General features: G+C 50.9%; 1 protein-coding gene across 2 annotated transcripts in view; it reads left to right on the plus strand.

Moving 5' to 3' along the window:
- The window catches only part of sgsm1a (small G protein signaling modulator 1a), a 303,238-nt gene extending 277,089 nt beyond the window's left edge, over positions 1 to 26,149 (plus strand). For both annotated transcript variants that reach the window (XM_072477396.1, XM_072477309.1), the window contains exons 23-25: positions 5,273 to 5,369; positions 13,544 to 13,711; positions 15,047 to 26,149. In XM_072477396.1, coding sequence (XP_072333497.1) covers positions 5,273 to 5,369; positions 13,544 to 13,711; positions 15,047 to 15,135 — 354 coding nt within the window. In that variant the 3' untranslated portion in view covers positions 15,136 to 26,149. The remainder of the gene's footprint in view (positions 1 to 5,272; positions 5,370 to 13,543; positions 13,712 to 15,046) is intronic.
- Positions 26,150 to 26,662: the final 513 nt, after the last annotated feature.

A 26,662-nucleotide genomic window follows, 5' to 3' on the forward strand; every position in this document is an offset into this window, starting at 1 on the left:
GTTTGAAGTGTGTCTACTTCAATGCCAGGAGTATACGAAATAAGGTAGGGGAACTGGCAGCATGGGTTGGTACCTGGGACTTCGATGTTGTGGCCATTTCGGAGACATGGATAGAGCAGGGACAGGAATGGATGTTGCAGGTTCCAGGGTTTAGGTGTTTTAGTAAGCTCAGAGAAGGAGGCAAAAGAGGGGGAGGTGTGGCGCTGCTAGTCAAGAGCAGTATTACGGTGGCGGAGAGGATGCTAGATGGGGACTCATCTTCCGAGGTAGTATGGGCTGAGGTTAGAAACAGGAAAGGAGAGGTCACCCTGTTGGGAGTTTTCTATAGGCCTCCAAATAGTTCTGGGGATGTAGAGGAAAGGATGGCGAGGAGGATCCTGGAGAAGAGCGAAAGTAACAGGGTAGTTATTATGGGAGACTTTAAACTTTCCAAATATTGACTGGAAGAGATATAGTTCGAGTACATTAGATGGGTCGTTTTTTGTACAGTGTGTGCAGGAGGGTTTCCTGACACAATATGTTGACAGGCCAACAAGAGACGAGGCCACGTTGGATTTGGTTTTTGGTAATGAACCAGGCCAGGTGTTGGATTTGGAGGTAGGAGAGCACTTTGGGGACAGTGACCACAATTCGGTGACGTTTACGTTAATGATGGAAAGGGATAAGTATACACCGCAGGGCAAGAGTTATAGCTGGGGGAAGGGCAATTATGATGCCATTAGACGTGACTTGGGGGGGGGTAGGGTGGAGAAGTAGGCTGCAAGTGTTGGGCACACTGGATAAGTGGAGCTTTTTCAAGTATCAGCTACTGCGTGTTCTTGATAAGTATGTACCGGTCTAGCAGGGAGGAAGGCGTAGAGCGAGGGAACCGTGGTTTACCAAAGAAGTGGAATCTCTTGTTAAGAGGAAGAAGGAGGCCTATGTGAAGATGAGGTGTGAAGTTTCAGTTGGGGCGATGGATAGTTACAAGGTAGCGAGGAAGGATCTAAAGAGAGAGCTAAGACGAGCAAGGAGGGGACATGAGAAGTATTTGGCAGGTAGGATCAAGGAAAACCCAAAAGCTTTCTGTAGGTATGTCAGGAATAAGTGAATGACTAGGGAAAGAGTAGGACCAGTCAAGGACAGGGATGGGAAGTTGTGTGTGGAGTCTGAAGAGATAGGCGAGATACTAAATGAATATTTTTCATCAGGATTCACTCAGGAAAAAGATAATGTTGTGGAGGAGAATGCTAAGACCCAGGCTATTAGAATAGATGGCATTGAGATACGTAGGGAAAAGGTGTTGGCAATTCTGGACAGGCTGAAAATAGATAAGTCCCCGGGGCCTGATGGGATTTATCCTAGGATTCTCTGGGAGGCCAGGGAAGAGATTGCTGGACCTTTGGCTTTGATTTTTATGTCATCATTGGCTACAGGAATAGTGCCAGAGGACTGGAGGATAGCAAATGTGGTCCCTTTGTTCAAAAAGGGGAGCAGAGACAACCCCGGCAACTATAGACCGGTGAGCCTCACGTCTGTAGTGGGTAAAGTCTTGGAGGGGATTCTAAGAGACAAGATTTATAATCATCTAGATAGGAATAATATGATCAGGGATAGTCAGCATGGCTTTGTGAAGGGTAGGTCATGCCTCACAAACCTTATCGAGTTCTTTGAGAAGGTGACTGAACAGGTAGACGAGGGTAGAGCAGTTGATGTGTATATGGATTTCAGTAAAGCGTTTGATAAGGTTCCCCACGGTAGGCTATTGCAGAAAATACGGAGGCTGGGGATTGAGGGTGATTTAGAGATGTGGATCAGGAATTGGTTAGCTGAAAGAAGACAGAGGGTGGTGGTTGATGGGAAATGTTCAGAATGGAGTTCAGTTACAAGTGGCGTACCACAAGGATCTGTTCTGGGGCCGTTGCTGTTTGTCATTTTTATCAATGACCTAGAGGAAGGCGCAGAAGGGCGGGTGAGTAAATTTGCAGACAACACTAAAGTCGGTGGTGTTGTCGACAGTGTGGAAGGATGTTGCAGGTTACAGAGGGATATAGATAAGCTGCAGAGCTGGGCTGAGAGGTGGCAAATGGAGTTTAATGTAGAGAAGTGTGAGGTGATTCACTTTGGAAGGAATAACAGGAATGCGGAATATTTGGCTAATGGTAAAGTTCTTGAAAGTGTGGATGAGCAGAGGGATCTAGGTGTCCATGTACATAGATCCCTGAAAGTTGCCACCCAGGTTGATAGGGTTGTGAAGAAGGCCTATGGAGTGTTGGCCTTTATTGGTAGAAGGATTGAGTTCCGGAGTCGGGAGGTCATGTTGCAGCTGTACAAAACTCTGGTACGGCCGCATTTGGAGTATTGCGTACAGTTCTGGTCACCGCATTATAGGAAGGACGTGGAGGCTTTGGAGCGGGTGCAGAGGAGATTTACCAGGATGTTGCCTGGTATGGAGGGAAAATCTTATGAGGAAAGGCTGATGGACTTGAGGTTGTTTTCGTTGGAGAGAAGAAGGTTAAGAGGAGACTTAATAGAGGCATACAAAATGATCAGGGGGTTAGATAGGGTGGACAGTGAGAGCCTTCTCCCGCGGATGGAAATGGCTGGCACGAGGGGACATAACTTTAAACTGAGGGGTAATAGATATAGGACAGAGGTCAGAGGTAGGTTCTTTACGCAAAGAGTGGTGAGGCCGTGGAATGCCCTACCTGCAACAGTAGTGAACTCGCCAACATTGAGGGCATTTAAAAGTTTATTGGATAAACATATGGATGATAATGGCATAGTGTAGGTTAGATGGCTTTTGTTTCGGTGCAACATCGTGGGCCGAAGGGCCTGTACTGCGCTGTATCGTTCTATGTTCTATCTATCTGGGAGTAGGCTCTATGGACGTGGGAAAAGAAGGAAAATTCCCTGGCCAGCGGCCTGGCAAACTTCCATGGATCCATTCCCCCCATCTGGTCCATAAAGCCCCTGAGCACCTTGGCCGCAGCCGGCCTCTTACCCGTCCTGGACCTAGAACGGTCCAGTGCTGGGTCCAGCACCGTGTTGAAGTTTCCCCCCCCCCCCCCCATTATCAAGCTTCCTACCTCCAGATCCAGAATCCGACCCAGCATGCATTTCATAAATCCGGCATCATTCCAATTCTGGGCATATACGTTCACCAGTACCACCTGCACCCCCTGGAACCTACCGCTCACCATCACATATCGACCTCCATTATCCACTACAATATTCAGTGCCTCGAACGACACCCACTTCCCCACCAGTATTGCAACCCCTCTGTTCTTTGCATCCAGCTCTGAATGAAAGACCTGCCCTACCCATCCCTTTCTCAGCCTAACCTGATCTGCCACCTTCAGATGTGTCTCCTGGAGCATAACCACGTCTGCCTTCAGTCCCTTTAAGTGCGAGAACACCCGGGCCCTCTTGACCGGCCCGTTCAGGCCCCTCACATTCCAAGTTATCAGCCGGATTGGGGGGCTACTTGCCCCCCCCCCCCCTGCTGACTAGCCATCTCCTTTTCTAGGCCAGCCATGTGCCCGCGTCCCCCTGGCGGCGGACCCCCGCCCCGACTACCTCTCCTACTTCCAGCTCCCCTTTGGCCAATGCAGCAGCAACCCAGTTCCCCCCTCTCCCCCCGCTAGATCCTCATCTAGCCATTTTGCTCCCCCCATAACACTCCCGTAAGTCAGCTGACTCCTGCTGACCCCGCCATTCCATCAACCCCCCAGTGTGAGAATCCCCTGACCCCTTGGCAATCAGTGTGCGCTCCTCTCCAGCATCGCCCTTCCCCCCGGCCCCGCCCCTATCCTTCCCCAACACGGGAAAAAGCCCGCACTTTCCTGAGCCGGCCCCGCCCCCTCTGGCGCAGCTGCTTTTTTGTGGCCTTACCCCAACTCCCCATCCCCGGGCCTCATGCCCCCCCCTCTTCCTCCGTGGGGCCCTGCCCCTCCAACACCGACGCCCACACTCTCCCACAGCCCCCACATCAAATCCATTCACCCATCCCCACCCAGCACCAAAACAAAAAGAACATTCCCCAAAACGCAGTAAACACCCCCCCACGACAAACCCTCAGTTTGAGTCCAACTTTTCAGACTGGATAAAATTCCATGCCTCATCAGGCGTCTCAAAATAGTGGGCCGATCCTGGAACGTGACCCACAATCACGCTGGCTGCAGCATCCCGAACTTCATCCCCTTCCGATGGAGCACCGCCTTAGCCCGGTTAAAACCAGCCCTCTTCTTAGCCACCTCCGTGCTCCAGTCCTGGTAGATTTGGATCTCCGTGTTCTCCAACCTGCTGCTCCGTTCTTTTTTGGCCCATCCCAGGACGCACTCTCTGTCCATAACGCGGTGGAACCTCACCACTACAGCCCTTGGCGGGTCGTTTGCCTTGGGTCTCCTTGCCAGGACCCGATGAGCCCCATCCAGCTCCAGGGGCCTCGCGAAAGCTCCCGCGCCCATCTGCGAATTGAGCATCGTGCTCATATATGCCCTGGCATCGAGCCCCTCCACTCCTTCAGGGAGACCCAGAATCCGAAGATTTTTCCTCCTCGACCTATTCTCCAGGTCATCAAATGTTTCCTGCCACCTCTTGTGCAGTGCCTCGTGCGCCTCCACCTTCACTGCCAGGCCCAAGGTCTCATCCTCGTTCTCCGAGGCTTTTTGCCGCACCTCCCGGATCGCCGCCCCTTGGGCCTTCTGGGTCTCCACAAGCTTCTCAATCGACGCCTTCATTGGCGCCAGCATTTCTGTCCTCCGCTCCGCAAAGCAGCGTTTAAGGAACTCCTGCGACCACTGCGCCCACGCTGCTTGGCCTCCACCCGCCGCCATCTTGCTTCTCCTCCCTCGCACTTTCTGCTCCACTCCTGGTCCAATCCATATACTGACGGGGGGACCTTGCTGTCACCTTCCCACACTGGGAGCCATCGAACAATTGCCGTTGGGGCCCCTCTAAAGAGCCCAAACGTCCGTTCCTGGCGGGAGCTGCCGAACGTGCGACCTACCGCGGCATAGCCGCAACTGGAAGCCAATCGTCAGAGTTTATTTGCACGAGTGTCCTTTGCGCTGTTGTACTGGGTAATCAGACGTCTGGATTGAATCAGGTGATGGCAGCTAATGGAATTTCCCTGGTTCCATTGTCCCCCAATCACACTCTATGGCCGAATCCTTTTCATGAGTCACTGTTTTTGCTAAAATAAAGGCAAAATTGCCTTTCAGAGGTTGAACTGCTTCTTGCAAAATGGCTGGCACGTCCCTAATATGATGTGTTTGTGCCTGTGTTCCAGATCCTAGATTCGGAGTTATTTGAGTTAATGCACCAGAATGGGGACTACACCCACTTCTATTTCTGCTATCGCTGGTTTCTGCTCGACTTCAAGCGAGGTAAGTGTGAGTGAGTGGTACTGGGCCATACTTTCTTTTTGCTTCCTGCTGCATTCCTCCTCAGAACATTTTCCACCTTGAGTCACCACCTAGTGCGAAGTGGAGATGGTCTGGGCCTCAAAACAGCAGTGGCTGTGGGAAATACATCCAGCAGACACTCAGAATCGCAGAGCGACTCACACCAGCTGGTGGGACAGCTTTCGCAGGGGTGGGGGTCTCGGGAAAGGGTCGGAGGTGTGGGTGGGGGGGTCTCCGCCTCCTCCCCCTTCCCTTTGCTGATCCATCGATCAGGAGCTGATTGAACCCGGGACCCACCACCGAGAGTCCGCAAGCAACTCGCACAGGTTTGCTTATGGTGTTTGCTTACGGCGACATGCCCGGCAGGCAGTAGTTGCCCACTTAACGGTCTGAATTGGTGGCTGGCTCAGAGGGCCACTCATGGGCCTTCCCGCCACTGGGGTGGAGGTAGCCGGGTCCTCAGCCATCATCATCCGCCCGATTTCCCACCCTGTTTCCAAACTCATCACGGGGGCGGGTATAATATAGCAGCCCCAGGCAGCAGAGATTTGGACAGCTTCAACGTTACAGAGGGTAGAATGTGGGAGTATGTTGGATTAGCCCAGTCCAGAAGGAAGAAAGGCATAGAGGAGGGTTTCAGCAGCGCATGAACTGAGGTGGGGCAGAGTTGGGCAATGTTACTGATGTGGAACTAGGCGGTCTTGGTGATGGCGTGGATCTGTGGCCGATCACCATTAACCTCAATGAGCCAAAGTGGGGCGAATTTGAGTGTGAACATGGCTGGCGCTCAAATCCAGGATTCAGTGGTTGGGAGCCGGGCCTTCGACCAACCTACCTCAATCCATTGCGTAATAAATAGCTATCCCCACACCAGCCCAACTCCATTCCTGAGGACAGCTTTCTCAATACTCTGCCCGTGCAGAGGGGACTGATTAACATCACTGTGCCTCTGTTCCTCCTGACCTGCTGGGCAGCTCCGTGAATACAGACTTTCTTTGGGGGTTTGGTGGACTGAGGGTCCTTCTGCAGCCACAGGGACATCGGATCGGCCAGCAGGGATGTACCGGGCCAAACCATGTCCCCTTTAAAAATAACCGAGGGAGGGGTGGCATCATTTCCTGGTCCGGGCCGTGTAATTCCTGGCAGCCCACCCGCCAGCTCAGTCTTCAGGGAGCAGCCACCCAATTGGCTGCCTTTGAGCCCACCGTCCAATTGAGGACTGCGGGTGGGTTCCTGAGGCTGCAGCCCCTCTTATTGGGCCCGCAGCTTGTGGTGTTGGGTGTTCTAACACACAGAAGAGCCAACACAGTTGCATATGGTACAACACTTGTTTATTTAAACTCACTATTTACAACTTGGTCTTTGCACTCTGCACGTGGGGGGCTCCCTGCTTGTGGTGTTTCAACAGCTCTTTCATGCTTCCTTCTCCCCAGACCTACTGACCTCCAGGTGTCGTGCTCGTGCTTTTTATGTGGTTGGTGTTCTTGTCTGTGATTGGTTGTGGTGTTGTGTACTCTGATTTGCCTGTTAGTGTGTCCATCATGATGTGTGTGTTTGAATATCATGACATCCCCCCTTTTTACAAAGATATGTGCCTACGTGGTAATAAATATGATCGTGACGTGAGTGCATCTAAGAGTGTGTGTGTGTCGTGTGCAGCATGTGTCTATGACGGAACTATGTACATGGGGCGATGTCGAGTGCGTCACATGAATCCAGTTGTACCATAACATAACAGAAATGCGAACGAGAGAAGAAGAAAAAAAATTTTGAACAGTTGTCCAGTCAGACGACATCTGGAACGATAAACAACAACAGGTTATCATGTAAAATTGTCCAACTTATTAAACATATGAACTGTATTATAAGTCCATTCTAATGGGTTTGCGACGAATTCGGGTTGACCGCCTTAAGGGTGGATCAAGAACCACCGGCTGCTGTGCAGGCATGGCCATGGGTGGCGATGGAAAGGGCGTGATGTGCGGCAGCTCCACAAAGTCATCCTCGGAAGCCTGTTGAGGATCTGGCGTGTTGTGTGGCTGTGAACGTGGAAGTCGGCGAAGGGCGCGCCGATTGCGGCGACGCACGGAACCATCCGGCATGCGAACCAGGAACGAGCGGGGAGCCACTTGTCGGAGGACTTCGGCCGGTGCTGACCAGCCACCATACGGTTGATGGACGCGTACTTTGTCTCCGGAGGACAGGGGGGGCAGGTCCGTCGCTCGTGTGTCGTACCGACCTTTCTGGCGATCACGCTGCAGTTGCATGTCCCGAAGAACCGCCTCATGGTCTGTTGTCGGTGCCAGGACGGAAGGTACCGTCGTCCTGAGGGAGCGACCCATTAGTAGCTGCGCTGGCGAGAGGCCCGTGGATAACGGGGCCGATCGATAGGCCAGCAAGGCAAGGTTAAAGTCCGATCCGGCATCAGCCGCCTTGCACAGGAGCCGCTTTGCGATGTGAACACCCTTTTCAGCCTTCCCGTTCGATTGTGGATGCAGAGGGCTGGATGTCACATGAGTGAAACCATATGCTGCGGCAAAGGACGACCATTCACGGCTGGCAAAACAAGGTCCATTGTCTGACATGACAGTCCTTGGAATGCCATGGCGAGCAAACGTTTCCTTGCAGGCCCCAATGACTGCGGACGACGTCAGATCATGGAGAGGCATGACTTCCGGGTAGTTTGAGAAGTAGTCTATAATAACAATGTAATCTCTGCCGAGCGCGTGAAATAGGTCAACACCCACCTTCGCCCAGGGGGACGTCACCATCTCGTGTGGTAGAAGTGTTTCCGGAGGTTGCGCCGGCTGAAACCTCTGACAGGTTGTGCAGTTGAGCACCATGTTGGCTATGTCTTCATTAATACCCGGCCAATATACCGCCGCCCGGGCCCTTCGTCTGCATTTTTCGACACCCAAGTGGCCTTCGTGTAGTTGACGAAGAATCATCTGGCGCACACTGTGTGGAATGACGATCCTATGCGATTTCATAAGGACCCCGTCTATATTGGTGAGATCATCTCGCACATTGTAAAACTGGGGGCACTGCCCTTTTAGCCACCCTTCCGTCATGTGGCGCATCACTCGCTGCAGCAGAGGGTCAGTCGCCGTCTCTGCGCGTATGTGGGCCAGACAAGGATCATCAGCTGGCATATTTGCTGCTGTCAGAGTCACGTGTGCCTCAATTTGACGCACGAACCCCTCCGCATCTGGTGGTGTGCTCACTGCTCGGGAAAGAGTGTCCGCCACTATGAGTTCCTTCCCCGGAGTGTAGATCAGTTCAAAATCGTACCTCCTGAGTTTGAGTAAGATGCGCTGGAGGCGAGGAGTCATGTCGTTCAGGTCTTTGTTAATGATGTTGACCAGGGGGCGGTGGTCAGTTTCGACCGTGAATCGTGGCAGGCCATACACATAGTCGTGGAACTTGTCCAGTCCAGTTAACAAGCCCAGGCATTCTTTTTCGATTTGCGCGTAGCGCTGTTCGGTAGGGGTCATGGCTCGTGAGGCATACGCAACCGGGGCCCATGATGACGTGCTGTCTTTTTGCAGGAGTACCGCTCCAATACCAGATTGGCTGGCGTCTGTTGAGATCTTTGTAGGGCGAGTCGCGTCAAAGAAGGCCAGCACTGGTGCCGTGACCAGTTTGTGCTTGAGCTCCTCCCATTCCTGCTGATGCGACTGGTGCCAGTTGAATTCCGTCGATTTTTTTACGAGATGGCGCATGTTTGTTGTATGAGAAGCCAGGTTGGGAATGAACTTCCCAAGGAAGTTGACCATGCCCAGGAATCTTAAGACAGCCTTCTTGTCAGCCGGTCGTGGCATGGCTGTGATGGCGCTAACCTTGTCTGCATCGGGACGGACCCCGGACCTTGAGATGTGGTCCCCGAGGAATTTCAGCTCCGTCTGGCCGAAAGCACACTTCGCACGGTTGAGACGCAGGCCATTTTGCCGTATGCGGGTGAAGACACGTCGAAGACGATGCATGTGTTCCTGCGGAGTGGTGGACCAAATGATGATATCGTCCACATATACACGTACCCCTTCGATGCCTTCCATCATCTGCTCCATAATGCGGTGGAATACTTCAGATGCCGAAATGATGCCGAATGGCATCCGGTTGTAGCAGAATCTGCCAAAAGGGGTGTTGAATGTGCATAGTCTTCGGCTGGCCGGGTCCAGTTGGATCTGCCAGAATCCTTTGGACGCATCCAATTTAGTGAATATGTTGGCTCGCGCCATCTCGCTGGTGAGGTCTTCTCGTTTTGGGATGGGATAGTGTTCCCGCATGATGTTGTTGTTCAGATCTTTTGGATCTATACATATACGGAGCTCGCCAGAGGGCTTCTTTACACAGACCATGGAGCTGACCCATGGCGTGGGCTCCGTGACCTTGGATAGGACCCCTTGGTCCTGAAGAATCTGCAGTTGTGCCTTGAGGCGGTCTTTGAGAGGCGCAGGAACCCTGCGAGGTGCGTGAACGACAGGGATGGCGTCCGGTCTGAGTCGAATCTTGTACGTGTGTGGCAATGTCCCCATGCCTTCAAAAACCTCCTGGTTGTGAGCGAGGAGGGAATGGAGATTCGCGTGGAACTCAGCATCCGGGAAGTCGGATATCTCATCTGGAGAGAGAGACATGATGCGCTGTACCAGGTGAAGGACCTTACACGCTTGTGCGCCCAGTAACGAGTCCTTTGATGAGCCCACAACTTCGAAGGGGAGTGTGGCCGTGTACCCCTTGTGAGTCACCTGTAGCTGGCAAGATCCTACGGACGGGATAACGTTCCCGTTATAGTCAACCATCTTAAGCCGGGATGGTGTGATGAGTGGTTTGACCTTCATGGCCTGGACTGCAGAGTAAGCAATCAGGTTGGCGGATGCGCCGGTGTCCAGACGGAAGGCGACGCGCGATCGGTTGACCGTCAGGGTGGCACACCACTCATCGTCTGGATTGATGGCATTGACCTTGTTGACATCAATGACGGCAACTCTGAAGTCATCCTGGTCATCTGCATCACTTAACTGGAAGTCTTGATGCGTGGGCTGGACGGTCCTGACTCGTGTGCGAGGTTGTCGAGGATGCGCCGGATCCATGGGTTGAGCCGCACGACAGCGGGCTGCGTAGTGGCCTATCATGGCACATCTGTTGCACTGTTGGTATTTTGCAGGACATTGCCCTTTTAAGTGTAGACCTCCACACTTGCTGCACGTCATGACGTCACGGCGTTCGTTGCGCCACTGCGCATGCGCAGTGCGATCTTGCGGTGGGCGCGCCTGCGCAGTGCGTCCCTCGTTGTGGCCGTTATTCTTGGCGCGCACCTGCGCGGGAGACCGCGAAAAGCGCGGGAAGCGGCCGCTGTCGTCCGGGCCGTGGGGCGGGAAGAAATCGACGGCCTGGATGCGTTCAACGTCGTGGGCGGCCTGGCTTGCCGATTCGACGGCTGGGGACCCCCTCCGTGCCAACTCGGACGCCTGGAATCGGGCAAAACGGCAGGTCGCATTTTCATGGAGGACACAGGCTTCCACAGCAGACGCTAAGGTGAGGCTCTTTATTTTAAGAAGCTGCTGGCGTAGGCCACTGGAGGCAACGCCAAAAACAATCTGGTCCCTGATCATGGACTCTGTGGTGGTGCCGTAACCGCAGGACTGCGCTAGAATCCGGAGGTGCGTCAAAAAGGGTTGAAAAAGCTCCTCCTTACCTTGCAGGCGTTGCTGAAAGATGTATCTTTCGAAAGTTTCGTTTACTTCAGTTTGAAAGTGCTGGTCCATTTTGAGGATGACCGTGTCATATTTGGCCTGGTTTTCGCCTTCCTCGAACACCAGTGAATTAAAGACATCATTTGGGTGGGGGCCTGCGTAGAAGAGGAGCATTGCAATCTTCGAATCATCCGAGACATTCTGTTTTTCGGTGGCACGGATGTACAGGTCAAATCGCTGCCTGTAGAGCTTCCAGTTGGTGCCTAGGTTCCCCGTGACTTGCATCGGCTGCGGTTTGCCGGTGTGGTCCATGTCCAGAATGGCAGGTTGGTAGGCAGGTATCGATCCACTCCTGTACCATGTGGTGTTGGGTGTTCTAACACACAGAAGAGCCAACACAGTTGCATATGGTACAACACTTGTTTATTTAAACTCACTATTTACAACTTGGTCTTTGCACTCTGCACGTGGGGGGCTCCCTGCTTGTGGTGTTTCAACAGCTCTTTCATGCTTCCTTCTCCCCAGACCTACTGACCTCCAGGTGTCGTGCTCGTGCTTTTTATGTGGTTGGTGTTCTTGTCTGTGATTGGTTGTGGTGTTGTGTACTCTGATTTGCCTGTTAGTGTGTCCATCATGATGTGTGTGTTTGAATATCATGACACAGCTGAGGCGGATGTTGTTGCTGCAGGATGGGGACCACGAGGGCGCCTCCATCTTGAGGTGCACTCCAAAGAGATTTGGGTTTTATATTAATATAAACCCCAGCCAAGTAGAATAAAGGGTTAACATCAAAAACATACTTGATGCTGATGTAATGATGATGTCGGATCATGTGACTGAGAAGTGGTAAGAATGATCTGGAAGGGGGACAATCTCCAACCTTGTGTAGAGGTCCAAGTATGGAGATACTTGTTGTAAATGAAGACAAATGTCTTTTGAGAAACTCCAGAATTGAACAGCGTACTTTGGGAGCAGAGGTGCTCCCCAAACCCCCCCTCTATCTCAACCCCAACCACACAACAGAATAGGCCACAGCTGCCAACTCGAGGGAGGGAGGCCCCCACAGATGGTCTGCGGCTCCAGCTGCTGCCCGATGATCGGTTCTGCTGCACAGGTGCCGGCTGAATGGAGGAGGCCTGGCAGGTCCAAAAACCCAGCCAACTGCTGGCCACCTGACTCGCAGCACCTGCCAGGCTTGGTCCTCATTGTGGGACGATCCAGGCCGGTTCCCAATCAGCTGGCAAATGGACACTTCACTATTTACATTGGCTTACCCGCTGCTGCCAGGGAGGTGGCCGTTGCCAGTGACGACCAGCCTCCTGCAAGAGGTCCCACCTTCACGCACGCCTCTGCAGAACTGGGAAGGTACTGCCCAGAATGGGCACCTGTGGCCGGGATCATCAGCTCTGCCTCCTGTTAAAACTCCACTGGTGAATACGTGTTCAATGCAGCACAACATAACATTAAACTGTCAGTCTCTAACATTTAGAAATAAGCGAGGGAGAGGTGGCATTGTTTCCAGGTACGGACCGTGTAATTCCTGGCAGACCACACCCACCAGCTCAACAACAAGACAGCTGGAAAGGAGAGAGTGCGTGTGCCCCCTGTATGTGTGTGTCCACTGAGATCGATCCGTTTAACTAGGCAATCAATACAGTAGCTTCAGTAATTTTAATTATCAAACACAATTCATCACGCACAGGAATGAAGCACCAATAGATCTTTTTCTTGGTTTCTTTGAGATAGAATCATAGAATCCGTACAGTGCAGGAGCAGGTCATTCGGCCCATCGAGTCTGCACCGACCCTCTGAAAGAACAGCCTACATAGGCCTAATCCCCTGCCCTATCCCCGTAACCCCACCTAATCTTTGGACACTTTTGTACCGTGGCCAATCCACCTAACCTAACACCTTTGGACTGTGGGAGGAAACCGGAGCACCCGGAGGAAACCCACACAGACACGGGGGGGGAATGTGCAAACTCCACGCAGATAGTCACCCGAGGTTGGAATCGAAGCAGGGTCCCTGACTTTGTGAGGCAGTAGTGCTAACCACTGTGCCGCCCCTGAACAGGTCAGATTTATCCCCAGTTATTTGACAAACGGCTTGTTGTCTGTTGAAACTGTCTGTTCCATTGCTCTTTGCCTCTGTTCTGCTGCTCCCTCTTATAACAGCTTGCAAAGCCATTCAGTAACCATGGAATCGCCCATCCTCAGCCAATCAGTGACACTGTCCCTTTTGACCCACATGTAAAACATGCTTTTTATTTCACTACCCCCGACCCCTTTCAGCGGTTTTACAGCAGGCACAGCTCACAACAACAACAGCCTCAAGAGAAAACACAATTACCCATTTTTCTCCTCAAATCCGCCCCCCCCCCCCCCCCCTCCCCCCCCCCTCAACCCCACCTGTATTTTTGTCACTTTGATTTCCTGAAGCCTGTGCTCTCTTTCCCCTCTGCAGAGTTAGTCTATGGTGACGTGTTTTCGGTCTGGGAGACTATTTGGGCAGCTAAGTACACCTCGTCCGCTCATTTTGTACTCTTCATTGCGCTGTCGTTGGTGGAGCTCTATCGAGATATCATCCTGGAGAACAACATGGACTTCACGGACATCATCAAGTTCTTTAACGGTGAGCGCGGGCGGGGTAGAGAACCCCATTTGCCGGGGAGCGAGTAGGGAATGTTTTCCAGGCGTGTTTCCCCCGGGGCTGCTGCTGTGAGAGCAAGCTGGCAGTGAGCTGCCTTCAATCTCCACCACTGGAGGAGGGAGCTGAACACAGGTAACCACAGAGTAATGTTAGAGGGTATGGAGTCTGTTGTGTCATTCAGGTAGATCAGGGTCTTCCCTCCATTTCCCCATCTGGGTTCGATAATTCTTGTTCCCCTTTATCCAGCTCCATGCACCCAATTCCTAAGAGCTGATCCCTATTAGTCCCTAATAGTCTGGGAAGGAGGCCAGTGAATGACCTGTGTCATTAGAGGGATGATCTCATCCCCTTTATCCAGGCGGGAATCACACTCGGTTTCCTGAAGTGAAAGTCTTGACGGGGTGGATGTGGAGCGGATGTTTCCTCGTGTCGGAGAATCTAGGACTCAAGGTCGCTGTTTAAAAATATGGGATGTTGACTTTTAAAATTTTATTTTTATAAATTTAGAGTACCCAATTACTTTTTTTTCCCAATTAAGGGGCAATCTAGCGTGGCCAATCCACCTAACCAGCACATCTTTGGGTTGTGGGGGTGAAACCCACGCAGACACGGGGAGAATATGCAAAATCCACACGGACAGTCACCCAGGGCCGGGATTCGAACCCGGGTCCTCAGTGCCGTAGTCACAGTGCTAACCACTGCGCCACCGTGCTGCCCCGGAGTTGCTGATTGAAGGCAGAGATGAGGAGAACATTTTCTCTGAGGGCCATGAGTCTCTGCAACTCACTGGGCGGGATTCTTCAGCCTCACCCGCCCCAGCGACCGGATATTCCCGCCCGAGGTCAATGGACCTTTACGTGGTCCGCGTCCCGCCTGTGGTGATCTTGCGGTGGGCACGGCCGCAGAATCCAGCCCTCTTCATCAAAAGACGGTGGAAGCAGAATCTTTGAATATTTTTAAAGACAAAGGTGGACAGATTCTTGATTAACAAGCGGGGGTGAAAGGTTATCGGGGGGTCGGCAGGAATGTGGGGTTGAGGTCACAATCAGACCAGCCATGATCTTATTGAATTGCGGAGCAGGCTGGAGGGGCCTACTCCTGCTCCTCGTATGCTCGTAAAGGGTCTGGTTATGACTCATTCAAAGACTCAGTGCCTCCCGTCCCACCCTCACACCCCAATTCAGAGAGGATACTTCACTCTTCTCTGATTGGACTGGAGGTGACCTAGGATTCCCGCCCTGCGGTGCCAGGTTGATCCCAGGAGCTCCCCTTGACCTCTGAACCCTGGCAACCATCACTTCCTGTTCTACCTTTTAGAAATGGCCGAGCATCACGATGCGCAGCAGGTGCTGAAGCTGGCGCGGGACCTCGTTTACAAAGTGCAGACGCTGATCGAAAACAAATGAGGTGGAAGACGAGGACGCCCAGGCTGCACATCAGCCGAGGATTGTGGGTGACGTCTTGGGCACTGCAGCTGTCCAATCCATACATTGTTATTTATCGTGTTATTTTTGTGCTGGGACCACTGGTTTAGCCACTGTTTGTTCTGTTGCAGCGCGAGGTGTTGAAGAGTTCTTGTTCCCTATGCTCGCAAGGCTGCAGCTTAACGCCCAGGTTTCTCCTTCAGTGCTGCGCCCGGAGAACCTCACAGCTGCTGGTTCAATGAGCCTTTTACTGTACACAATCTCTCTTTGGATTGGCCATTGCCCGTCCAGTGCATCAAAGTGTCAAAGCTACCAGGGCGGTGGTGGGGGGGGGGACGGACTGGACGATTCAGGTTGTAAGAAGGAATGCCGGGGAAGATCTTTTCTAGCCTGGACGAACCACCCATGCAGACAGTATGAATGGGAAATACTTCCGAATGAGGAGATTTGGTGAGAAGGTGGGTAGATCGGGCTGAGAGCAATCAACAATGGACTGAGTTTGTTGGTTCAATCAAACTTTCCTCCGCCCGATAGGTCATGTGTTAAATTACCATTAACTCTCCTTTATCGAGCCATCAGGTTTTTAGGTGGGGGGGGGGGGGGTTTGTGAAATGTTAATTGTAAGTTCCAATTCCTGCCCTCCCAGTTTGGTCAGTGTGCAAAGATCAGCCGCAAAACTCAACCCACGTAACCAAAGTAGCCCCACAGAAGTTTCAAAGTGATGTAAGGAAAGGTTCCAGTTCTCAGGCGTCTCTCTCTGTCTCCGGTTACGCACTTGTTGAAGTTGTTGCTTTGATTCCAACATTTGCCATCTGCCTCTGTTCTTTTGCGCTTTGCAGCGGTCCAGCTCTGGGCACCTTACTCAATCCTACAGTCAGACTCGGTTCTCACACAGGCTCCCGTGGTTTGGATTAGATTTTTGAGCGGGGGGCCATGCAGGGGGGGGGGCGCACCTGCCTCTCGGCCAGAAGCGTACTTGTTCCATTCCAGTGATTCAGGCTGACACTCGGGTGCGGTACGATGAGAGTGCTGCACTGCCGGAGCTACTGGGCGGGATTCTCCGACCCACAGGCCGGGTAGGAGAATCGCCAGAGGACGGCGTGAATCCCGTCCCCGCCGGCCACCGACTTCTGTGGCACCAGAGATTCGGCGGGGGCAGGAATCGCGCCGCGCTGGCCGGCGGGGCCCCCCCCCCGGCGATTCTCCGGCCCGCAATGGGCCGAAGTCCGGCTGCTGTAATGCCAGTCCCGCCGGCGTGAATTAAACCACCTCCCTTACCGGCGGGACCAGGCGGCACGAGTGGGCACCGGGGTCCTGGAGGGTGGCGCGGGGCACTCTTTCCCCTCCCCGTCAGCCATAGCATCCGTGATGGCCGACGCGGAGGTGACCACCCTCCCTGTGCATGCGCAGGGATGACGTCAGCAGCTGCTGACCCTCCCACGCACGCGCGGACTTCCGCCGGCCGGCGGAGTCCCTTCGACCCCGACTGGCGTGGCGCCAAAGGCCTTCCACGCCAGCCGGCGGGACGACAACCACTCCGGCGCGGGCCTAGCCCCGAAAGGCGAGGGCTTGGCCACTAAAGGTGTGGAGAAATCCGCACCTTTGGGGCGGCCCGACGCCGGAGTGGTTCCCGTCACTCCATCCCGCCGGGACCCTCCGCCCTGCCGGGTAGGGGAGAATCCCGCTCCGGTCACTTAGATGAGGGGCAGGATTCACGGGTTCCCCAGCCGCATGTTTCTCGGCGGCGTGCCGTTCACTGGCGGCGGGTTCCTACACTCCCGCCGCTTGTCAATGGGATTTCCCATGGTAACCCCACCCTGCCGGGAAACCCGCCGGCAGGAAAAGTGAATCGCAACGGCTGGAAAATTCCAGCCAAGATGTTTAGACGAGGCACCGCTTGTCCTTTGGGATGGGCAGGAAAGACCCCGTGCATTATCTTGGAGATGAGCAGGCCCATCCTTCCACATTTATCCCTCAGCCAACATGATTAAACCCCTCTCCGTGATTAAATCAGATCATTGTTATTATTGTTTACAGGGCCTTGCTATTGGCGGTTTGATTGCTGCATTTCCTACATTACAACAGTAAAGAACGGAAATGCACTTCAGAGGTACCTCATTGGTACCTGTTTTGTGATGTCCAGGGGCTGGTTTAGCTCACTGGGCTAAATTGCTGGCTTTGAAAGCAGACCAAGGCAGGCCAGCAGCACGGTTCAATTCCCGTACCAGCCTCCCCGAACAGGTGCCGGAATGTGGCGACTAGGGGTTTTTCACAGTAACTTCATTTGAAGCCTACTTGTGACAATAAGTGATTTTCATTTCATGGCCTGGGGTGGTGAGAAGGTGCTATATAAATGACGCAAGTAATTACTTGTAGCCTCTACTTTTTCTTTAAAATATTTTTATTCAAATTTTTACATTTAACAAACATAACATTGCAAAACAAAGCAAACCCGATACCAACCCCGAAACTTGCCCCCCAACCCCCGTAACACTCCAACCAACCTCCCCCCGCACCCTCTAGCAGTTGACGGTAACCCGTAACCAGCTTCCCGAAATATAGTATAAACAAACCCCTCACTCACCCCTCTTAAAGCGAATGTCACCTTTTCTAAGTGCAAGAAGTCCATTAAATCCCCCAGCCACATCGAGGCATTGGGTGGAGAAGCTGACCTCCACCCCAACAGGACCCACCTGCGAGCGCTCCACGAGGCGAAGGATAAAACTTTGCCCGCACCACACACACACACACACACCCACGCGCGCACGCACGCCTCCCGTCTCGACTTAAGCACAGTGGGATTTTCCTGAGAACTGTGACACTCCTCTTATTGTGGCTTCCTTGAAAGTCCCCAGGCTGGTGTTTAAAGACAATTCCCTCTGTCTGCTTCTCACAACCAGTACCAGGGAGATTCATGGAATGGGCCTTCAGCAGATGCCGTGTCAATTCAAACCCCTTTAGGAAGAGACCCAAGCCCTTTATTGGGAACGGCCCTGGAGGTTATGAGCCAAGGTTTCCCAGTGGTTACTATGGGAAAGGATGGGGACAAGAGGTGCAGTCCTTTGCAAAAGGGAGTCAGCTTAGGTGCCTGATTGCCCTTCGCAACACACTGCCACGTTTCTGGGGTGAGTATGGAGCCCCCAGTATTTCAATGAAGGAATTTGACATTGCCAGATAGAGGGAACTGGATGTGTGCATCATACCTGATCACAACTAGAAGATACCAGCTCAGATTGAGCGCTGCAGACAATTGGCCGGGATTCTCCGATCTTGTTCGCCCCGCCAGCGAGCACAGAGACTTGGGGCGGGATTCTCCGACCGCCGTCGACCGGAGAATCCTGCCCGAGGTCAATGAACATTTCCATTGGCCCGTGGCATTCTTGCGTTGGGTGGAGCGGAAGAATCCAGCCCATTGACACTCCATTCAAATGCGGCAGGACCGGAGAATCCCAGTCACCAGCGAGGTCAGAGAATTCCGGCCAGCATTCCCATACTAACTACTGGGGCGAAATTCTCCTACCCGCCCCGCCACATTTCTGCCCCGACCCGCCGGCGGGAGTCTCCGTAACACCGGCCGGTCAATGGGGTTTCCCATTGTGGGGCAGCCCCACGCCGTCGGGAAACACCCCGGGCGCCGGCAAACGGAGACTCCCTCCGGCGGAGAATGACGCCCGTGCTTCTTCAAAAACATCTGCGATTTGATTAGTTCTGAATCGAAGGCCCAGAAGTAAATAGTCTCTGTAGACATCACTTTGGGTTTTTTTCATGTTTCTGTGACATTAACTTTCTCGTACACACACACAGTCCAAGAATCGGTTGGTATTTCTGTGAAAGATCCAGTCAATGCGAAATTAGTCATAAAAATCAATGGCTGGAATCAAGATGTAAGATCAATCTCTAATTCAAATGATCAATTTCTTGGAAATGGAGACAGTTTGTTCGTGACCGCCATATTTCTCTGTTATTTCTGCATGAACCATGGCTGACCCACTTTATCCAGTGAATGGCTCAGCCAGACGAGGACGGGGGTTGAACCCAGGACCATGTTAAGTTAATCCGTCCAATTTGATCACATGAAAGAGATGATGAAGCCTTGCCCCAGGCAGTCAGCTGTGCCACCACGCCTGTTGTTCACCAGCCCCCACCCAAACCCTCGAACGCCATCTCCTGGGAGAGGCAATCTCTGGGAGATTCCTCAATGTGATCAAGCGGTCTCCAGGACACCCTGGTTGGCCCTGGTCTCAACTAACCAGCATCTTGTCCCTTCTTAACCAGCAGTGTGCGTTTCCCTAAAGAGCTGTACTGTCTCCATACTCAACCCCACATGAGCCGACACTGCCTCCCGGGCACCTCGCCTGGCTCTGATATTCCAAAGCCAGATCCAGCACATGTTAGAACTCTGGAATAAAAGCCGAAAACATTGGAATTACTCAGCAGGCCTGTCTGCATCAGCGGAGAGACAAACAGCGAATGTTACAGGTCGATGACCTTTCATCAGCATTCTGACAGGAGGTCAGGAACCTGAAATGTTTAACTCGGTTTTTCTGTTTTCGGAGGTGCTGCTGACTTTGATGTTAGTGTAACGGACTCTCATCCTACTCTCTGCGTCTTTCACAAGGAGCCTGCCCAACCTGATTGTAACTAGTTCCTTGGCCATTTTAGAAGTTTCAGTCATTAGCCCGTCCATTTCTCCAGAGTAAATGATCCTGATTCTCGGAGCTAGCATCGTAACAAAGAGCTCGAAGGTTTTCTCTCCACTTTCATCCGCTCCACAGCCTCAATATTCACCTTCTGCAGGACTAAAACTGGGCCCAGTCCTTTCAAAAAGATCTATAACAGGTGCCGGAATCAATATCAACCCAAATCAAAGACATTAAAAGCTGCCTTTAGCCCAATTATAATGATCTTCATTTTCTACTTCACAGTCCTGGCAATAGGGCAGGATTTTATGGGTGTCGATTCTGGAGAGGTCACCGTGAAACCATACCCCAGCCCAGGCTCCAATGAGCTGCCCCGCTCTAAGGAGCGTTGATTGGCTGGGGGGGGGGTGAGACGTCCGTCCTGACTGGCATCGTGACCCCCTGGGCTGGTGCGCGGCCGATTCCAGCCCCACTCGACCCGGAGTCGCAACACAGATTAAATTAGATTCTATTTAAAATACCCGAGGTCCTTGGTTGAGCCCCAATAAACTGCAGTCACCAGGTTTGTAACTAACCTTTTATTCTGTACAGTATTATAATTAAACGGACAGAAAATTTAACTGACTATCTAATACCTCTTTCCCAATCTTCCACCCCCCCCTCACCTTCCTTACTCGCCCCACTCTCTCTGTGTACACACACACACACACACACAATCAAACAACACAGAGGGGGAAGGGTGGTGGAGAGGAAAAGAAAATCTCAATAAAATGAATATGATAAGGATATTTGCTACAGTGAAATGACTTCCAGTCAAATGTTCAGCTTTTGTTTCAATACTTCTTCCTTCTAGGATTGAGATGGTTTTTTTCTGGCCAGGTTGTCGACCTTCTCTGTAGACCCAGCATGTTCACAGCAAAGGGTGTGCCAGGCACTCACTACTTTCACTGACTGTAAAGCACCATGGGGTGTCCTGACGTCCGAGAGGCACCATTTAGATGCAAGGTTTCTATCATTGATTTTTAAAGCAAGTTCTTAGCCTCCGTCAGTTTCAAGGTAAAAATGAAATGCAAGGTGGTATCACTGGAACCATCCAAAGGATGTTTTTATTAATTCAAGGGATGTGAGCTTCACTGGCTGGGCCCGGCATTTATTGCCCATCCCTAATTGCCCTTGAGAAGGTGGTGGTGAGCTGCCTTCTTGAACCGCTGCAGTCCCTGAGGTGCGGGAACACCCATAGTGCCGTTAGGGAGGGAGTTCCAGGATTTTTCCCAAGTCAGGGTGGCGAGTGGCTTGGAGGGGAACCTCCAGCCGCCAGGTGGTGCTGTTCCCATGTATCTGCTCGCCTTGTCACATGTATTCCAATCTTCTGTTGCTTGTCCTTACCAGTTGCCCTAAGCCGTACCATTGTGTTGCTTTCTCGCATTTCTTTGACCTCTCCTGGTCTATTGATCTTCTCCACATTCTTCTGAAGATCCGTTACATTCCAAAGTGACCCCCTCGGGCATCACATGTCTGATAGTATTTGGCAGTTCTCACAACTATCCTAAAACCTCCACAAAAGTATCTGTTTTCTGTCAAACTTGAAGGAAGCATTAGCCCGACCGCCAAAGTCTGAAAGGATGCGGTGTACCAAAAGCAAAGTCCAAATTGATTTGATAAATTGGTCACTGGGTTTCCCCCAGCACAGAGGAGGCCTAAATGAGCCTGATATTTAAATATGGTCACATCAGTCAAACATGTTCCTAATGTGCAGGGAATAGGGGAGTCCGGGTCGTAACGATTCCAGCTCTATGCCAGTTGAGCTGAGGGTTTTGGGGAGTGAAGGTTTGAGGGCATTCCCGTTTGACTTCAGGCAGTTCCTTGAAGCTGAGGAAGGCTGGCCTGTGGATAAGGGATGGGTCTTCCCTGTGCAGCTTTGGTTCCGATTCGGTTGAACAACATTCCAGGTTCTCTCTGCCTCTTGGTGCCTACCCACTCCCACAATGCATTATGTTGATCCATGCTCATTCAGAGTTGAAGAAATATTTTTCGACAGGCACAGAATACTTATTTCCAAAGCTCCTATAAAGATATATATATATATATCACTGTATTATTATGGAATTTAAAATGTTCAGCTGTGTGTTAATCCTGTTTTTGTTCTCCCCTAAGGTGTATGTTTTATGATTCCCGTACAGTGTAATGTCTTCAGTGCCTCTCCCAGAGGATGAGCATTAGAGCCATTTCACAGTTTCATTTCTGGAACGTATCCGGTGTGATGTGAGAAGCATGTGGAAAACCAAATCTATGTGTAGCACGAGCTTGTATAAGGAAAGACAACCGATAGTTTGAACAAACATAAAGTAGTAGAAGTTTTGTTTGCAAAGCCCAAATTTCCATTTCTTTATTATTCTTTTAGGGGTTTGAATTTGGCTGGTCTTATTCCCTTTAAAGTAACTCCCCCTCACCCTCACCCCCCCCCCTTCTCAGTCTTCTTCAGAAGGATGACATATCTTCATTTACACCCTATTTAAAACTGTGATTGTTACATTTTTGATATTTTTAAATGGGTGCTGAGGAGGTTAATGTGCTTCGTCTTCATCTGCACTTAGAATCATAGAATTTACAGTGCAGAAGGAGGCCATTCAGCCCATCGAGTCTGCACCGGCCCCTGGAAAGAGCATCCCACCTACGCCCACACCTCCACCCCATCCCCGCAACCCAGTCACTCCACCTCACCTTTTTGGACACAAAGGGCAATTTAGCATGGCCAATTACCTAACCTGCACTTCTTTGGACCTTTTGTGTGTTTTGAAGAGAGGGGGTAAATATGCACATTCCACCAAACACTAACAATGTTGAATGTTTATTCCTGTAAACACTATGGAACCCATTTATAAAACTGCCAGTAATGTCGACCAGTTTTTAAAATACTTCATGGAATGCGTGGGTCGCTAGCTTGGCCTGCATTTATTGCCCATCCCTAATTGCCCTGGCATTTATGAGTCAACCACATTGCGGTGGGCCTGGAGTCACATGTAGGCCAGGCCAGGTAAGGATGGCAGATTTCCTTCCCTAAACGGCATTAATGAACCAGATGGGTTTATTCAACAATGGCTTCACGGTTAGACTTTTAATTCCAGATTTTTATTTAATTCAATTTTCACCATCTACCACGGTGGGATTGAAACCCAGTTCCACAGAACGCTACCTAGATAGCTAATATCGCAACTACACTACCGTCCCCCCCCGCGCAAATGGCTTGCCGTATTTTTGGTTCCACTGCTGCTTCTCTCTGCCTCAGTCTTGTCATTCTGACAAATATCAATTTCTGTGTGTGTCGAAATTCCTTGGACGCTGAGAGTTCAGGTTCTTGATAGCAGAGTGTGTATGTTCTGCAGACAGTGAGCACAAGCCTTTGGTGTGTCAACCCCCCTTCCTCTCTTTGGTCAATTTTGCGTTCTTGCAAGCCAGAGAGACAAGTCAAAGTCACTTCTCCTTTAGCACAATACAGGAAAATGGAGAAAACCGGACTGAACCAACCAACCAAACTAACTTCAGATGGCACTGCTAGCACAGATTGAACAGCATAGTGGCATTTTCTGAAGATTGTGCTTTGGAATCGTCCACTGCTCTCTTGACTAGCAGCTCGGGATTTACATCCCTCGGCTTACTGGGAGGGAACTCCCGACTTGCAAGGGAGAAACACTCCTGATCTCCGCCTTTGACGAGGATTGAATGAACCATGATTTGGAACAGCAAGGAAATAAAGCAACACCACCCAAGCACACAGACACAGCCAGATGTGTAGCCAGGGCCCGATCAACAGACAGAAGTGGTGACCTCCTCTAGCCCAAGTGCCGTGTATCTGATTTGCGATATCCAACCCGGTTGTACATTTTGAAAGTGTCTCTGTGTCACTGCCTGGAGTAAAATGTTGTTATGTATATTGAGATTATTTGCTTTTAAATGTTGTAAACAGTATCTATTGTAAATGTTTAAACACAGAAAAGGTATCTATACGGATGACTATATAATATATATAAAATATATATATATATATATAGTAGAAGTGAATTGTGCATTCTCTGAAGAAACAGAAACAAACCACTTAGTGCTTTATAATGTGGGCCACAATTCTGTTCTGTGTGCCAAGTTCCTATCCTCTTGCTATTGTGTTCTGATGTTTTGATTGGTTTATATTTAATTGGACCACCTTACATCAGCAATGGGCTCCACGCTTTCCTTAGCTTTTAAAAAGTCTCTGTAACTTCCTCAGCTTTCTGTCACAGAGTATGGTGCAATCCTGTGTTATTAGTCAATCTATAGAGGGACATATCTTCTCCCGCTAGGGTGGGATATCTGATCCAAGTGACCTGCCTTGCTGTCTTCGATTTGTTTTAACTTTGTAAGTCAAATTGAAGGCATCCTGGTGAGCTTCGATCTTGCAGTTATTTGGAAAGTGAACTAAGTTTCAGGAGATGTTGGATCTCAACGGGAGCCCATGGCTGATGCAGGGAGGACTCAAAGACAAAACGACATGGAGTTGACTTTGAAGATTCCTGTGATCAACTGTGCCGACTTTCCAGCCTCCTGTCACAGTTTGGCCCATTACGGAGCTAGACTGTTACGAGTATAGTGTTGCATCAGAAGAATTGCCAAATAAATCATGAGTGCCACGCTCTTGGTTCTTAAGGAAAACAAGGAATCTTTAGAGAACAGTCAGGTAAAATAAATGATTTGCCCTTTTGTAAGCAAGACATTGATTCCTTTGTCGTTTTGATCCTTGGCAGTGTCTGCACTGTGCTGTGATTTGCTAACACTGCCCCATATTTCAGTATTTGCAGTTCTCATATTTGTACAAAGACTTAGACTGCATTTCACAGCCTCTGAGCCAAGCAGATGCTAAGTTGGTGTATCTTTGCACTGAGTGTACCTAATTTGACAAAATCTCTTTCTTCTACACAACGTTTAGATACAGTGGACTCCCAGCTGTTTTATTTCTAAACCAGTAGGTGGTTGCTGTGATGGTCCGTGAGTCCCAACCATGAATATGTCCAAAACTTAAAATGTGTTCCTGTTCCAAAACCATCCTCAGGTGTTCTCCAAATCTGTTCCAGTAGACACTCCCGTTTCTCCCTCTCCCTTCTACTATGATACCAGGAGTAAAGAATGCCCAAGATAGATTTTTTTTCAGTTGTTTGGCAGCTCTTGCCTCTATCCCATGCTACTATTTACCCTCTATTTATTCTCCTACTATTTCCTCTCCCTTCCTACACACAGTATGCAACAGAGAGGGTGAGGAAGGGACCATGCTGGACTCTTTAAAAATCTCCGTATGGCCAACTACCAATGCCTAATGCGCGTGGCGGCACGGTGGTTAGAACTGCTGCCTCACAGCTCCAGGGACCCAGGTTCAATTCCGGCCTCGGCTGACTGTGCGGAGTCTGCACGTTCTTCCTGTGTCTGTGTGGGTTTCCTCCGGGTGTTCCAGTTTCCTCCCACAGTCCAACGGTGTGCAGGTTAGGTGGATTGGGCACGCTAAATTGCCCCTTAGTGTCTAAAAAGGTTAGGTGGGGTTACTGGGCTACGGGGATAGGGTGGAGGCGTGGGCTTAAGTAGGGTGCTCTTTCAAGGGTCGGTGTAGACTTGATGGGCCGAATCGCCTCCTTCTGCACTATGTATTCTATTCATTTAGAAGGATGTTAAATTTCCCCCCTCTGTGGGGATGGAGTAGGCCAATTAGCCCCTCGAGCCTGCTCCTCCATTCAATGCGATCATGGCTGACCTCCTCTCGGCCTCACCTCCACTTTCCTGCCCATTCTCCATAAAACACATCGGAGATCACCCTCTGAGAAAGTAGAGTCAGGAACAAGAATATTTAGAAACTTATAAAAATCATTTCAAATGTTACCCTTTACCTCCCTTTGATGCACCTTTCCCATCTCTCTCTTCACCATGTATCCTCTTCTACCTATCCTCTCTCTCTATTTTATCACTATAATAGTCTGTGTTCCTGGGAAATTTCTCATTTTTCCCAAGATTGATATCACGTATGCTTTCCCCTCCCTACAATTCACTATCTGATATTATCATTTCCCCTGGACCTCAAAATCCTGGAGCACCTTCCCTCCGTCAGTCATCATTTTCTAACCCACTGCAGACACTTAAAACCCATGCCTGGCATCATCTATAATAATAATCTTTATTAGTGTCACAAGTAGGCTTACATTAACACTGCAATGAAGTTACTGTGAAAAGCCCCTAGTCGCCACACTCCGGCGCCTGTTCAGATATACAGAGGGAGAATTCAGAATGTCCAATTCACCTAACAAGTCCGTCTTTCAGGACTTGTGGGAGGAAACCAGAGCACCCGGAGGAAACCCACGCAGACATGGGGAGAACGCGCAGACTCCGCACAGACAGTGACCCAAGCTGGGAATCGAACCTGGGACCCTGGAGCTGTGAAGCAACTGTGCTAACCACTGTGCTGCCTGACTTACCTGATCAGCTCCCTCTTAGTTCCTGTTCTATCTCAGTAACCTGCACTGTCGTCCTTGACCTTTCATTTAAGGAACATGGGAATATGTAATGGCCAGAAGAAACCTTTTAGGTTCCGACAGCCAGTCTAGTGTCTGGGAAATATCCCACAAATAGGGTAGCACAAGTGGCTAGCACTGTGGCCTCACAGCACCAGGGTCCCAGGTTTGATTCCCCGCTGGGTCAGTGTCTGTGCGGAGTTTGCACGTTCGCCCCGTGTCCGTGTGGGTTTCCTCCGGGTGCTCCGGTTTCCTCCCACAGTCCAAAGACGTGTGGGTTAGGTGCATTGGCCATGATAAATTGCCGTTAGTGTCCAAAATTGCCCTTTGTGTTGGGTGGGGTTACTG

Source organism: Scyliorhinus torazame, chromosome 1 (assembly GCF_047496885.1).
Source record: "Scyliorhinus torazame isolate Kashiwa2021f chromosome 1, sScyTor2.1, whole genome shotgun sequence".
Taxonomy (NCBI): domain Eukaryota; kingdom Metazoa; phylum Chordata; class Chondrichthyes; order Carcharhiniformes; family Scyliorhinidae; genus Scyliorhinus; species Scyliorhinus torazame.